Source organism: Callorhinus ursinus, unplaced genomic scaffold, assembly GCF_003265705.2.
Source record: "Callorhinus ursinus isolate GAN/ISIS: 27379988/994484 unplaced genomic scaffold, GSC_fseal_2.0 scaffold10, whole genome shotgun sequence".
In the NCBI taxonomy this organism is placed as follows: domain Eukaryota; kingdom Metazoa; phylum Chordata; class Mammalia; order Carnivora; family Otariidae; genus Callorhinus; species Callorhinus ursinus.
Window position 1 is genome coordinate 60121544 of NW_027397072.1, and position 16646 is coordinate 60138189.

At 38.2% G+C, this 16646-nt stretch overlaps 1 protein-coding gene across 1 annotated transcript; it reads left to right on the top strand.

Moving 5' to 3' along the window:
• On the top strand, nucleotides 1-14731 carry CCT4 (chaperonin containing TCP1 subunit 4). Its single transcript, XM_025868710.2, has 14 exons — nucleotides 1-277; nucleotides 2908-2960; nucleotides 3933-4022; nucleotides 5153-5261; nucleotides 5864-6006; nucleotides 7285-7406; nucleotides 8035-8167; nucleotides 9273-9412; nucleotides 10893-10989; nucleotides 11070-11180; nucleotides 11275-11405; nucleotides 11527-11761; nucleotides 14160-14273; nucleotides 14524-14731. The coding sequence occupies exons 1-14, from the start codon at nucleotides 151-153 to the stop codon at nucleotides 14536-14538; spliced, it is 1620 nt and encodes a 539-aa protein (XP_025724495.1). The 5' UTR covers nucleotides 1-150; the 3' UTR covers nucleotides 14539-14731.
• Nucleotides 14732-16646: the final 1915 nt, after the last annotated feature.

Genomic DNA, 16646 nt, shown 5'->3' on the forward strand with positions numbered 1-16646 from the left:
CAGGCCCCCTCTCCTCCTCCTCCTCCCGGCGTCCGCGCCGTTTTCTGGAAGCTTCGTGGAGGCCGTGGGAGCGTTCCCTTGCTCCGCGGCCGGCTGGAATCCGCGTCCATCCGTCCTTCCCAAGCCCACGCCGACCCAGCCAAGTTTGCCATGCCCGAGAATGCGGCACCTCGGAGCGGGGCGCCAGCCGGGACTGCCGGCGGCCGCAGCAAAAGCGCCTATCAGGACCGTGACAAGCCGGCCCAGATCCGCTTCAGCAACATTTCCGCGGCCAAAGGTATCGCTCCCTGATTCTGACCCGAGGCCGTGCGGGGTCGAGCTCTGCACTCTTAGCCTGAACTTGGGTTGCTAATAGCAGCTCATTTTCTGTTACTTGAGACGATCTTGTCTTTCCAGGGAGAGCAGCTCTGTGGAGGGATCTTTACTGTTTTTTGCCGGTAATTCCCAACGCCGAGTGTGGAGACCTTTGGGCTGGCCCTATTCTGGGTCTTAGACGCCCATAATTTTTCATCCTCGGTCGCTCGTCTCGCTTCAGGAGAAAGATGTCGAGGACCGCACGCGGCGGTCCCGTGGGATCTGACACATATCTGACGCTGTCGTTTATCTACTTATTGGTTCCACTGGTAGAATGTTGTTTGCAAAATACATTTTAGTTTTCAAGTGTTCTTATAAAGATATCATTTAAAGAAGCTCTCGGCGCAACTAGTGAAACGAATTGGGTAAACTTCGCGCTTACCTTGGGGCGGGGCCCTTTGTACTGGGCTGTGGGGAAGACTCACCCGTCCTGATTGAGCAGATGGAAAGCTAGGTTGTGCTTTTCTGTTCTCCCTGCGTGAGCAACCAAGCACAAGCAAGTCTAGAAATATGGACGATTTATTGGTGTTTCGTTGTTTTGTAGAATACTTCGGTACATGATGGAAATGAAAACCTGAGTTACCATTCTCTGTCACCGTTAACTAAGTGGTTTTGTGACCTTCGACCTTTAGCTAACGTTTCCTCAACCATAAAATTGAGGAAAGTGTTCGCTCTTTTTTTTTGGAGTTGTGAGAATTAAGAGTAGCTGTTGAGACAGAAGAGTCCGGAAGGAAAAATGAGAACGAACGCTTAGAGATCTTAGATGATAAATATTGAGTGTTGAAATACAGTATTTCATTACAGTTAGAGAATAAAGTGCAAGAAGACAGGAGAGGTGAGATTGGAAGGGTAGGATGGGGCCAAATCTTGAAGGGCCTGGTGAGCAGAGGCCCCGTGAATTATCTGTGAACCTGACCTTTTTCAATGAGAACTCAGAACAGAGGGGCACAACTAATTTTTCCAAGTCAGACAAAACCCAACAACCTTGATAAAGAAAAGTTACTTTAGGTGCATTTTCATTTGAGCCAGTTTTTTACTTAGATGTTATCCCAAAAAAGTGACCCTCAAAATTGGTTGATAATGTAAAAACCATATACACACACAGAAAAGTAATACTAGTTCTAGTACTCTTCATCAGTCCTTTAACATAGACCCTACTGTGTGCCACACAGTATCTTAAACATCAGACACTTTTGGAGGTGTGAGCAGTCTAAAATCTTTTATTATTTTGGATAGGGTGTGTTTTCCTAACTTCTTCATGTAGATGAGTGTGAGGGCATTCTTTTTTTTTTTTTTTTTTTTTTAAGATTTTTATTTATTTATTTATTTGAGACAGAGAGAATGAGAGAGAGAGAGAGTACATGAGAGGGGGGAGGGTCAGAGGGAGAAGCAGGCTCCCTTACTGAGCAGGGAGCCCGATGCGGGACTCGATCCCGGGACTCCGGGATCATGACCTGAGCCGAAGGCAGTCGCTTAACCAACTGAGCCACCCAGGCGCCCATGTGTGAGGGCATTCTTAAAGTGAACTGCTCTGCTTGTAGAATCATGCCCATGTAGGTCCACTAAAGTTGCTTGAAAGCATAATATTGATTGGATAATTAGGAATAGCAGTCTAAAGTTATGAAACAATTAAATAGAAAGTAATTTTTAATTATAGCAAATATTTTTTTTCTTAGGATCTTTATTCACGCAGTAAAGGGGGAAGTGTTGCTGGTTTTGGAGTATACAATAATTAGGGCACAATCTCAGCCCTGTGTATATGGGGTGAGGTGGTATGTGAGGAAGGGGAGGGTCTAATTACTTGTCCTGGGCTTCTCAAAAGGGGATTTGACTTGACTGTTCATCAGATCCAGTTTCCCTTAAGTGGACTAATAAAACAGAAACGTTCTTAGGGAAGTTAAAAAGAATAAGTAACTTTGGAATGGTAGACTATATATCCAGCGATGTTTCATAATGTACCGTTGATGATTGAAAGCTAGGATTTTTGTTTGGCGTAAGGTTTGGGGTTTTTGTTTGTTTTGGTTTATTTGGTGGCAGGGTGGAGGGTGTCAAAGGGTGTTTTACTATGGGCCATCTTTATGCGAGCTTCACATTGGTGGACAAGTCTTTGCTTTCAAAAATTATACTCTATAGTTAGGGGAGACCGAATAGACAAGTAAGGGGAATTATATAGTAGGAAGTTTTGCCTCTCCTGTTGCTGCTTGTGTTCTTTTAAGGAATGGAGAAAATAATGCAGTCTCCATTTTGAACTCATAACTACATTGTGCTTATTTTGATATTTAGAGGAAGATTAGGTAAATCCTCAAAATTTATTCTACCATAGGCAGGGCACAAGTATTATGTACAGTGACTTTAACAACAGAAGGTGAGTGTTATACAATTAAAGGAATAAATGATTGTGTTTCCAGTAGGTTATTATTAGACAATGAATTTTCATTAATGGACACAGTAAACGGTTGTACACCATATCCTAAATAAGGACAAGTGATCATTTGAGAGGAGAAATACTTTGCTTTTTTTAAAGGGGTCTTGATTTTTTTCTTCTGTTTACAGCTGTTGCTGATGCTATTAGAACAAGCCTTGGACCAAAAGGAATGGATAAAATGGTAAAAAAACGAATTATTCATTAGTTATTGAGTGCTATGTCTATACTGCAGAATCTCAATAGAGGGTTAAGATGTGCTGCTTAAAGAGTAAAAAGTGTTAGAAGGGTACTTTGAGAGTTTAGAAGAATAATAGACTGCTCTGGGGTGAGCAGGACTTAAGTATAATTCATATTTTTTTAATGATTTTTAAACAATGAAAGTACGTACACAAAAGTAGTTATCTGTTGTGTTGTTACATGGAAAGCAGAGTAAGGCTATAGGTCTATGTGCTTGAGTTCAGTTCAGTGTTCCTTATTGATACAACCGGGAGCCTACATGGGTCTATAGGATTTCACCTGTTATTCTAGTGTGGTTGACTGGCAGCATAAAACAGTCCAATGCATTCCAGTAACTTTTGAGAAATATGCCCTCATATTCAGTGCTAATTAACATCCAAAATGAGAGAGAAACAATATGAAGGATTGTCTGAATGATATACAGATTGTTTTTCTCTCTGGATATTTTAAAATCTGTCCTTGCTAGTTTACCCTTTGTTGAAAATACTAAGATATAAGTTACTGTATTGACTGTAAGAATTGTATTCATTACATTTGTGGTGCTTTTTTGGAGATCCATGGTATTTCTTACTATGGATATGAACCCAATAATGTTAATAATTCTTCATAGTATTGTTTCTACTTTTTGGTGTGTGTGTCTAGATTTCCTTCACTTTTAAACAAATGAAAAAATAGCTGGAGTAAAGCCAAGTATTTTCACTTGTAAAGTTAGACTGTTGCTGCATATTTCTTAAGTCATTATACTAATGTAAGGGAAGAGAATTTGAAATTAAGCACAGTTGTAAGCTATGCAAACATAAATTAGTATCTCCACTAAGAAGCTTTAAAATTAGTAGAGTTTTTAGGGTGTCATAGTGCTTGGTAAAGAAAACAGTTTTTGAAATAGAGCTTTTTTTAAAAAAACGAAACTTCACAGATTCAAGATGGAAAAGGCGATGTGACCATTACAAATGATGGGGCCACCATTCTGAAACAAATGCAGGTGTTACATCCAGCAGCCAGAATGGTAAGTATAATTTTAGATGAGGTTGTTTCTTTTTTTTTTTTTAAGTGTATTGCTTGATACTTGTGAACAGTTAAATTTGTTTTATTTGATCACACTGTGTAATTTAAGCATTGTGAGTTTCTTTTCTCTGTGTTAAACAGGCATGTTTTTAGGATACACTGTGTGCCTAACATTGTGCTCTTCGGTGCAAGGTTGTAATAAAACATGAATCTCCTTTTTTTTTTTTTTTAAGATTTTATTTATTTATTTGAGAGAGAGAATGAGAGAGAGAGAGAGCACATGAGAGGAGGGAGGGTTAGAGGGAGAGGCAGACTCCCTGCTGAGCAGGGAGCCTGATGCGGGACCTGATCCTGGAACTCCAGGATCGTGACCTGAGCCGAAGGCAGTTGCTTAACCAACTGAGCCACGCAGGCGCCCAAAACATGAATCTCCTTGTCCACAGGAATGTGCTGTATAGTTGAGGAAGAAAAAGATAAAAACATGAAATGGCTTAAATTATTAGTTCAGTGGGTGTTCATTGGAAGAGAGCAGTGTAATATTGTGTGCAAAATCACGTGTCTAAACTTAACACTGAGGTTTATTAAAAACAGTTACCAATTCAACTTAAGTGTAATGATGATTCCAGTATCAAGTGAGAAGTCACCATATCTGCAAAAAAGAAATTTCTGTCAAAAAGTTATGTTTAGGTAAAGATGACTTTTGAAATGAATCAGATAATGCTTATCCGATAATTCTTCCATATCTTCAGATAAACTTCCAAAGGACTCCAAACTGACACTTGTCTCTTCCAGAATGCCCTATTTTTTTTTTAGCTTCCAAGTATACAGGGTACCTTTGGTGCAACATCATTTCTACTTTCTGACAGGAACTTTTGATACCTGGAAAGAAAAAATGTATAACCAAATAGTAACATAGATTCTTAGAGAGTATATGAGCAGAATTTTTTGTGTCGCAAATATATGTCATTTTAAAATGAAACCCAAGAAGTCAAGAATTATATTGAATCTTACAGTGTTGATAATAAATTGTTTTTGACATTGATATGAAGGCCATTCATTTTATATTTCAGTTAGATGTTACTGGGTCCTCACATTTCTCACTGAGCAACTTAGCATGTTCTGTTTACTTAGCTGGTGGAGCTGTCTAAGGCGCAAGATATAGAAGCAGGAGATGGTACCACATCAGTGGTCATCATTGCTGGCTCTCTCTTAGATTCCTGTACCAAGCTTCTTCAGAAAGGTAGGTAGGACATAGGACATGTTTTATTACTAAATAAAGGCCAAAAGTTATTAAGTAATAGATTTGGTATTTGATTTGGAATAACTAATTTTATTAGGAATTTTTAGGTTAAATTTTGCTGTGTTTATCATATGAATAAGAAAATTTTTTCTTTTTGTTCTTTTTTCTTCCACCAGGCTTCATTTTGAATGGAAATTGATAAAATTTTGCTTTTCTAAAATAAGTTGTGGTGGTACTAAATCTTAGCTTCTAGATGAGAATGATGATTTGGGAGAGGTAGTATGGGTTCTTTTTCTGGTAAATAGTGCTTAATCATAGTGGAGACTCTAGTCACTTATTCTATTTCTTACCTAGATTTGTGGTGTTTTGAAAAGTATAAATATCACATGAGTGCAGAATTGACTGTGCCAAATTAATGGAAATAAATTATTAGCCATAATAGCAGTTAAGGTTATTCAGGTTGTTTTATTTATAACTGAAGCCTAAGTTAGTTTAGATGGTTTAAAAATTATGACTACTTTGAAATTATAATGAATAAAAAATTTTAAGAGGTGTCATATGTAGTTTATGTGTTATAATAACTAAATTTTAACAAACAACAGGGATTCATCCAACCATCATTTCTGAGTCATTCCAGAAGGCTTTGGAAAAGGGTATAGAAATCTTGACTGACATGTCTCGACCCGTGGAACTGAGTGACAGAGAAACTTTATTAAATAGTGCCACCACTTCACTGAACTCAAAGGTGAGAACAGTACTAAGGGATCATTATCAAATTAACTTCTTAAAACTCGTTAAGAATTGTAACTCTCGGTGCCTGGGTGGCTCAGTCGTTGGGCATCTCCCTTTCGCTTGGGTCGTGATCCCAGGGCCTGCATCGGGCTCCCTGCTTGGCAGGAAGCCTGCTTCTCCCTCTCCTACTCCCTCTGCTTGTGTTGCCTCTCTCGCTGTGTCTCTCTCTGTCAAATAAAATCTTTAAAAATAAAAATTGTAACTCTGAGGTTGTGATTTTTGATGCTATACAGTTCATAAACATTAGGTCTGGAGTGTCTGGGTAACTGAGGTAATTTGTATAACTGAATAAGTTCGCGTCAAATTTCCTCCTTCAGGGCTGTCAGTTAAACTGTATGCCCATTTTACAGATAGGAAAATAGATCTGATGAAGTTAAGTAACTAATAATCCAAGACTATCAGTAAGGGTTAAGTGGAGATTGGAACCATGACAGGTTTGCCCATCAGTGGTCCCTCTTAACTAATAATCAGTGCTGCTTTTCTTAGTTTTAAAATTTAAACCATTGATTTTTTAAAAATTTCTTGCAAACTTAATGTTCTTGTTTTCTGTCAGGTCCTGTGTCACCACACCCCCATTTTTTTTATCAGCATTATATTGATAACATTCATCTTCTTTCAGTGTTACATGGAGAGCTAGATAGTGTTAGTGACATACATGATATTGTTGAATGTCCCCAGATCTAATATAGACAGAATAGCAGGATTAACAGGCATTGGTCATAGAGTCTAGACTGCTTGGGTTTAGTGCTGGGCTCATCACTTGACTAGCCTGTGTGACTCTGAATTTCTTCCTCTGAAGATTGAATGCATGTGTAAATGTGAAGGGCTAAGACCACTGTCTCACGTACAGTAAGTGCTTAGTAAAGTGTTAGCCACTAGTTTTTATTAGCTCCTCAGTATTAGGGGTGCACATATATAGCATTTGCTCAGAAATTCATTTTAGTTAAGAAATGTCTGCATATAATTTGATTTTCGGATTTTCTATAGAATTAGTAATCTAGACAGTTCCATCTACTAGGTTAATAAAAAGGAAAAGAAGCCTACATATTTTGTGCCCTTGGTGACTGACAGCCTGAGTGGAGAAGACAGTTGGTATGGAATGTTGTGTCATGTTCCCACTCTCCTCATCACCCCAAAAAAGGAGTTAAGATTACTTCTTGAAGATCTTTATCATTAAAGAACTAGGATTTTTTCTGTTGTGAAACTGACTTTATTATTTTTTTAATTCTAGGTTGTCTCTCAGTATTCAAGTTTGCTTTCTCCAATGAGTGTAAATGCAGTAATGAAAGTGATTGACCCAGCCACTGCTACTAGTGTAGATCTTAGAGACATTAAAATCGTTAAGAAACTTGGGTGAGCTTTTCTAATTATAATTTTAATAAAAATTAAAGAGACACCTGGGTAGCTCATTTAGTTAAGTGTCTGCCTTTGGCTCAGGTCATGATCCCAGGGTCCTGGGATCGAGTCTCATATCAGGCTCCTTGCTCAGCAGGGAGCCTGCTTCTCCCCCTGCTTGTGCATTCTCTGTCTCTGACAAATAAGTAAAGAAACCTTTTTAAAAAAGTAATCTAAGAACTTGTATTGGGGCGCCTGGGTGGCTCATTCGTTAATCATCTGCCTTCGGCTCAGGTCATGATCCCAGGGTCCTGGGATCGAGCCCCCCATCGGGCTCCCTGCTGTGCAGGAAGCTTGCTTCTCCCTCTCCCGCTGTGTCTCTTTCTGTCAAATAAATAAATAAAATCCTTAAAAAAAAAGTAATCTAAGAACTTGTATTAATGTGGGAATCTGAAGAATTTGTTTATATTCCATTATGATGGCATGGTGGTAGCATGATCAAAGAAGTTGAGGAATTAGGGCACTAATAAGTGTGAGACTGACTCACATTTTATTGGGCTGGTGATTTTTTAATGTTAGCAACCTATTAAACTCACAGATTTCCATCCTCTTTTAATGGTTTCCTCCTTGTTTCCTTTTTTCTTAGTGGGACAATTGATGACTGTGAGCTGGTCGAAGGGCTGGTACTTACTCAAAAGGTGGCAAATTCTGGCATAACCAGAGTTGAAAAGGCTAAGATTGGGCTTATCCAGTTTTGCTTATCTGCTCCCAAAACAGATGTAAGTAAAACCAAATGAAATTGGTTCCTTGTTTATGTGCGTAACTTTCTAATAGCTTGGATCTTTGTTCGATATTATAAAAAATAGAAAATATAGTGATATGATAAAGATTATAGATTTCAAAAGAATTAGTAAGATTGAAACAAAAGTAGAAATTGTTGGATGCCAGACATGACAAGTCTATAGCATCAATTGGCTATCATTGAAATTGAGCATTGACTTCATAGATGAAGGCAAATAACAGTAGGGGCACTATGTATGAAATAATAAAAATAGGTTATCCAAAAGTTACAGTGAGTGGAATTCTTAGTTTCTTTGTAGGTTTCTGAGAAACCTCCATCCCTCCTATAGCAGCAGGCAGATCTTTTGTCCTACATTTGCACAAATGAAAGTTGAAACCAGCTTACTATTTATATTCCAAATAAATGTTTTTAAAGGTATTTTCATGTCTTTTCATCATAAGTGCCATTTCCAAAAGGGAGTGGTTGATCTTGTCACTTCGCTCAGATTTGCTCTACTTTTACATTGTATTGGCATATAGGTTTCCTGTTGAGTCATGTGTTTTCCCAGAAGTTCAACCCGTAGAAAAATTAATGTTGTTTCATACACCTTTGATTAACAAGATTTGTCCCTGGTACCTCCTTTCAGCATACCAGTTTTTATAACACCATAGAGTTAAAAAAATGCAACTGAAATTATTTTGGTAATGCATATATTTGTATGAAAAAATTTGACACATTCAGGAACTAGGATAACCATTTTACAATTACCAAAAATGTACTTGCAAATAATGTAAATAAGACAGGTATATAGATGAAAGTTAAAGACCTGAGTTAAGGTTGGTGTATGTTCATTTTCCTAGACCTTTTCAATGTATGCTTCTATAATTTGTTATTACAAGTACGAATTTGGTTGAATTTACATGATACATGATATTTTTCATTAAAAGTCCTTTTACTTAAAAACTCTTACAATGCAATTTTTTTTTCTATTTAGATGTAGTGTTCCATGATGAAACTAGACCATTTCCTTATACCACACACAAAAATAGACCCAAAATGGGTACAATGCAATTTATTAATGTGATGTTCTTTTTTCTCAACAGATGGATAATCAAATAGTAGTTTCTGACTATGTCCAGATGGACCGAGTGCTGCGGGAGGAGAGAGCCTATATTCTCAATTTAGTGAAGCAAATTAAAAAAACAGGATGTAATGTCCTTCTCATACAGAAGTCTATTCTGAGGTGTGGGACTCTTTATTTTGTTCACCTTTTAATGACAATTTACTTTGGATCCTCTAGCAATTTTTTAAGAAACATTTGGAGTGGGTAAATCACTAGAAATCTAGAATGAAACTGCATTTTGGGACAGCATTGTATTCTGATAAATCATCTAAAGTGGGTTCTCTTCACATTGTGATGATTTAAATGTGTGGGATATACAGTTGACCCTTGAACAACTCTGGTTTAAATTGTGTGGGTCCACTTACGTGTGGATTTTTTTTTTTTTTTTTTTACAGTACAGTACTATAAGTGTATTTTCCTCATGGTTTTTAAGTTACTTTTATTTAAGTAATCTCTACACCCAACATGGGGCTTGAACTCATGACCCTGAGATCAAGAGTTGCATATTCTTCCAAGTAAGCCAGCCAGGTGCCCCTCCTCATGGTTTTCTTAACGTTTTCTTTTTTCTAGCTTTATTGTAAGAATACAGCATATAATACATGCACATACAAAATACTGGTTAACTATGTTATCAGTAAGGCTTTGGTCAGCAGGTTATTAAGTAGTCAAGTTTTGGGGAAGTCAAAAATTATATGCGTATTTTTGACTGGAGAAGGGGAGTTGGTGCCCCTAACTAATTCATTGTTCCAGGGTCCAACTGTATGTTCTTTCCAGACCAAGATTGTAAATATCAAACAAATGGAATGCTTTGTTTTTGAAAAGATAAGTTTGGTCTAGAATTGATTAGCTAGCTGAAAGAGGCATTTATTTAAAGGTCCATGAAATTGCTTGCCTTGAAATTTAGAAGTTCTTTTGAAGAGAATGCAGGATAGTTCATGGATCAAGAGAATTTTCCAAAGTTCGAACTGGTCCTTTTTTTTTCCTTCAGTGTTTTCTTCTAGTAAGTAGACACGTTCCATTGTACTCTACTAATGTTATGCAAGAAAGTACTATGGGTGATTATTTTATATAGTAACTTCAATGAAGAGTTTGATTACCTGGTTCTCCTACCAAGTCATATCATAGGTAGTGACCTTAAGTAAACTTCTCAAAATTTAGTTAGCTTATCTGTAGAACCAGGGATCATAATATCTACCCTTCCAGTGTCACAGGGTTGTCAGAAGGTTGTTCCAGATAATTTGTGAGAAAGTGTAAATTTGTGGAGTCTTGAATTAATCATACTTCTAAATTCATGAAATATCAATAAAGTTTTAATTATGAAAGATATACTCATTTAGTATTAAAAATTATGAGAATAGTTACTTTTTATTGTGTCCTTTACAAATAGTGTTGCTTGGGTACATTTTAATATTATCCATTGGAAATCTTCAGAGTTTTGAGCTCATAAACTTGGTCAGCTAAATTTAAAGCATCTTCCTATACAAATAATTTGATTTATTCATCATTTAAACAATAATAAAATGATGAAAAGCTTAAAAAGAAGTGGAACAAATTATTTTTTTAATCTAGCATTGACCTAATTACTGATTTTGTATTTTAGAGATGCTCTTAGTGATCTTGCATTACATTTCCTAAACAAAATGAAGATTATGGTGGTTAAGGATATTGAAAGAGAAGACATCGAATTCATTTGTAAGGTAAAATATTCCTAGCTTCTGTGTGAGGATATCCAATAATGAAATGTTGTCTTAATCTGTGGGTTTGATATTTTTCCCAGACAATTGGAACCAAGCCAGTTGCTCATATTGACCAATTCACTGCTGACATGCTGGGATCAGCTGAGTTAGCTGAGGAGGTCAATTTAAATGGTTCTGGCAAACTGCTTAAGGTAACAGTATTGTAATACAGCTTTTATTTACCTGGGTTTTTTGTTTGATTTAACCCTCATTCCAAATACCTAATTTGGAGTTTGTTTACTACAGATTACAGGCTGTACAAACCCTGGAAAAACAGTTACAATTGTTGTTCGTGGATCTAACAAATTGGTGATTGAAGAAGCTGAGCGCTCCATTCATGATGCCCTATGTGTTATTCGCTGTTTAGTGAAGAAGAGGTAATATAAGTTACTAACATTTTGAACATTAACGTTTCTATACTTTGACTATTTTTAAGGTATAAACAGTAAGTTACTAAGAATAGCTAAAATAAGCTAAAAATGTATTTGTGAATTTCAGAGCTCTTATTGCAGGAGGTGGTGCTCCAGAGATAGAATTGGCCCTACGGTTAACTGAATATTCACGAACATTGAGTGGCATGGAATCCTACTGCGTTCGTGCTTTTGCAGATGCTATGGAAGTCATTCCATCTACACTAGCTGAAAATGCAGGCCTGAATCCCATTTCTACAGTAACAGAACTAAGAAACCGGCATGCCCAAGGAGAAAAAACTACCGGCATTAATGTCCGAAAGGTAATAATTTAGTCTTTAATTATTGCAGAAAATGTTGATTAAAATGTTAAAAACTTCATAATTATCTGTTGAATGAAAAGCCTTTTTTTTTTTTTGGTGGGCAGCAAAGCAAGGTTTATTGAGCAATAATAAAGTTTATTGAATGATAGAGTACAAAGCTCCCAAAGAGGGAGGGGACCCAAGAGGGTTGTCTGGATGAAAAGCTTTTTAATCAAAAGTAATCTTGGGGGTCACCTGGGTGGCTCAGTCAATTAAATATCTGACTCTTTTTTTTTTTTAAGATTTTATTTTATTTATTTGACAGAGAGACAGCGAGAGAGGGAACACAAGCAGGGGGAGTGGGACAGGGAGAAGCAGGCTTCCTGCCGAGCAGGGAGTCCAATGCAGGGCTCAATCCCAGGACCCTGGGATCATGACCTGAGCCGAAGGCAGACACTTAACGACTGAGCCACCCAGGTGCCCCTAAACATCTGACTCTTGATTTTGATTCAGGTCATGATCTTGGGGTTGTGGGATCAAGCCCTGTGTTGGGCTCCCCACTCAGTGGAGAGTTTGCTCGAGATTCCCTCTCCCTCTTCCCCTACCCACCTGTGCTCACTCTCTTTCAAATAAATAAATCTTTTTTTAAAAAAGTAATCTTGGGTTTAGGGGTGCCTGGCTGGCTCAGTTGGAAGAGCATACGACTCTTGATCTCCAGGTCATGAGTTCAAAGCTCCACATTAGGTGTAGAGATGACTTTAAAAAAAAAGTAATCTCGGATCCAAATATGAGAACTGCAGGTTAACTAATTTATGCCATTAAGAATGAAGAGGATGTCTTAAGGTAAAGTATTATTTGCTCAGCAGGTTATTAGGTAGTCAAGTTTTGGGGAAATTATACTGATTGTGTAATTCTTAGTGAGTTACTTAGTCTGTGCTTGTTTCCTCAGTTGTAAAAACAGGGACAACAGTTTCCTCAAAGGCCTCTTGTGAGGATTAAATGTATTACCAACTAGAAGACTCTTACTAGGGTGCCTGGGTGGCTCAGTCATTAGGCGTCTGCCTTCGGCTCGGGTCATGATCCCAGGGTCCTGGGATCGATCCCCACATCGGGCTCCCTGCTCTGCGAGAAGCCTGCTTCTCCGTCTCCCACTTTCCCTGCTTGTGTTCCTTCTCTCGCTGTGTCTCTCTGTCAAATAAATTAAAAAAAAAAAAAAATCTTTAGAAGACTCAGTACTAAGTTGCGTGGCATAGAGTAAACATTACATAAATATTAATCATTGCTGCTGTTGTGGCCAGTAGCCTAGTATAGTAGTTGTAGGGTAAACACATAACAACAGTAATAATCTCTCCTTTTGTATTAGTGCTTTGTTAATGTCTCTTTATTGAAGAGACTAATAACACATAATGGAAAATCACTGACAATCCAAAGTAATATTTTTTTGAATGATAACTCAAAAGGAAGGGCATTGCATGGTTAGGGAAAGCTTTATGAAGGTGCAACTTTGGTAGGAGATGAGGAAATTCCAGGTGGGGAAGCACATGTTTTATGGGTGAAAGGAACCAAGAAATTACTTGTTTTCTCTAGAGGATTATATGTTGGTAATAGAGTGGACTTTAAAGTTGGAAAGCTCCCATAAGAGCTAGAATGAGGAGGCCTTTGAGTATTGGGGCAGTTACGGTGGAGTTTTGTTTTTATTCCAATAGTTGGAAACTACTGAAGTTTTTTTAACCAAGAGACTAAGATGATGAGTATTTTAAGGAGGGAAGGCTGGAGGCATGGTTGCCTGTTATGGCCATCATCACATAATGCAGTAACCCTGAGAGAAGGGGGACTAAGATCGTGCCAGTAACAATTTAAAAGTGGGATTTAAGAGATAAAAAGGCAAGGCAGACCAAACTTGGCCATATTCAGAATTAGGGTTCAGGGATGATTTAAACATTAAAGATCTTATAATTTTTTTTTTAAGATTTTATTTGTCAGCACAGGAAGGAAGAGTGGCAGAGAGGGAGAAGCAGACTCCCCACTGAGCAGGGAGCCCGATGTGGGACTTGATCCCAGGACCCTGCGATCATGACCTGAGCCAAAGGCAGATGCTTAACCAACTGAGTCACCCAGCCATCCCAAGATCTTACAATTTTTAACGAGTATGATTACCTAATTTTTGCCTGGGTATTTTTAAGTTAAAGGTAATTAGGAGTTGTTTTGGGACTGGAATTGGGGGAATGTAGCATTAATTCAGTTTTTCCAAATTTTCATTAAATGGAACCTACAATATAGAGAGAGCTTAGTAGAGAATACTTTACTTTTGACTAGAACAAGGGAAAACTAGGTTCGAAAGGCCTTGTGTCATACTGGTAACAGTGTGTAGTTGGTAAGACGTATAATTACACTAAAAGCAATTTATGCTATTTGGCAGGGTGGTATTTCCAACATTTTGGAGGAACTGGTTGTCCAGCCTTTGTTGGTTTCAGTCAGTGCACTGACTCTAGCAACTGAAACTGTCCGGAGCATTCTGAAAATTGATGATGTGGTGAGTATAAATTGAATGTGAATTTCCCTACAGGGTCGAAAAGGCGTTTTTGGGGGTTTTATTTAAGAGTTTTGGGAGGGGAGCAGGGTGGTAAATGTTACTTTGTTGGTCAACAAGGTGATAACAATTCATACTTTTTACAGTCTCTTTTCTCACTTGTAAAAATAGGCTTTGGTAATTGCCTGAAACCTCTTTGATCATTAAAATTCTGTCATTACAAGTTGTGGAACTCACGTTTTTTTCTTGTCAGGTAAATACTCGGTAATCAGATAAACACTGGCCAACTGGCACCACTGTGGCTACTGATAGTGCATCTGAAGTGGAAGATCACCGTGGTGTTCCTTGCTGTTTGGAAGATTGTTTCCTTTGTGAATTCCTGGGCCTGGTCTTCAGTTGGCACTTGCTTGAAATTGTGTTGACAAAACTTAATTAAAATATTAAATGTTTGGTTTCAAAAAGCAGATTAATTTATTGGCCCTTCTCCCCCAACATTGTTACTTCTGATATTCTCAAAAAATCTATGTAAGAAGAGAAAAAAATGAGTTCACATTTGCCTGTTGACTTAGGTCTCAATCCTGAGTGTTTTAAGTTTTGTGGTTGTTTTTTTTTTAAACAAGTTTTGAGAATTTTTAAATGGCCCAGTATGCTCATCACCCTGATAAATCCGCGTTTACACAAAAATATACCAAAGTGGTATATATGCTATTTTAAAAGTTAACACTAAGGGGGCCCCTGGCTGGCTCAGTTGGTTAAGTGTCTGATTGGCTCCGGTCATGATTACAGGGTTGTGAGATGGAGCCCTGTGTCAGGCTCTTTGGGGAGTCTGCTCGAGATCCTTTCTCCCTCTCCCCCTGCTTGTGCATGTGCGTGCTTGCTTTCACATTCTTTTACTCTCAAATAAAATTTTTAAAAAAAGTTAACAGTACAGGAAGATATTAAGTGAAAAATGAAAAGTTCCCTCCACCCTATCATCCCAGTCCTTGTCTTCAAGAATATAACCATTATTGTGTTAATTGGGATTCCTTTTACAAATAAAACTATATGCATGTATGTAGCAAATCGTATACATAGGGATTCTTACTATGTCATTTCAGTGGTTTGGAACCTCTTCATTGCCTCTGTCCTAACACAAGAATCATCTATTGACATGAATTGTTTAAGATCTCCGAACTAGGTCTCATGCTTTGGCTTCTTTCCAGTCAATTCTGCACACTCTAGCTAGTGATTTTTTTTTAAATTGGTCAGGCACAGGTTTTCATGGATAAAGGCCAGCCTTTGATGTGGACCATAAATTGGGCGTATGCATTCTGGTACCACTTGGCCTACCATCTCCTGGCCTGTATTTCACAAGGAGTATTAGGAAAACAACCAGGGCTCCGCATTTGTGGAGAAATGATTTCAGCTAGCCAGTCAGAAGTTTCTTTTGCATCTGACAAGTAGTTAATTAAAATAATTTGGTAAGTGGTAAGGCTTAGTGTGTTTAGATGGCTATTTCTGGATTATCTGGAATTTAGTAATTCAGTTGACTCCCATTATAATGGATATTAGCTTGTAAAATACACTTTTAGCTGGTACAAAATGAAGTATATTCTAAAAGTTTTAAGTCAAAATAGTGTAATCCAAATGATTTATATTTGAATTTATCCATTAATTACACAGCACAAGGTTTGTAGGCTATATCTAAATAATAGAAATTGGTTATATAATAATTTTTTTTTTGACGGAAAATAGTAAAGATAGAAATCAATCATCTAGGGGCGCCTGGGTGGCTCGGTTGGGCTACTGCCTTCGGCTCGGGTCGTGATCTCAGGGTCCTGGGATCGAGCCCCATGTGGGCTCCCTGCTGGGCCGGAGGCCTGCTTCTCCCTCCCCCACTCCCCCTGCTGTGTTCCCTCTCTCGCTGTCTCTCTCTGTCAAATAAAATCTTTAAAAAAAAATCCATCAAAGCAACGTTCCAACACGTGGTCTTTACAGCCAACTTCCCTAGGAAATGGTCCCTGTTTGGGCTTTAATTCCATCGGGTACTGGTTTCGGCTGGCTCCCCGTGAAGGTCCCGCAGGCAGAAGTGGCTAGACCAGGGATGTGAAGGGGATCAATTCGATCAATCAGGAGGAAACCTCACACAGGAATCTTAAAATTGGCAGCCGTCCTGGTGACAGGTGGCTGTCCCTTGCCCAAGACAGACGACTTCGTATAAAGACAGCAGTAAAGAGAGGGCATCAAGTTTCTGGGTCTTATTACCATCCCAGCCAGGGTACCAACTTCCAGCCAAAAGGCAGACTCTCCTCCCCATAGAGCAGCCTGGCCAATTGACATGAAAGTTCCAGACCATACTCCTTGAAGCTCCCCTGGAGAGTAAAGGAAGAGGAAAGT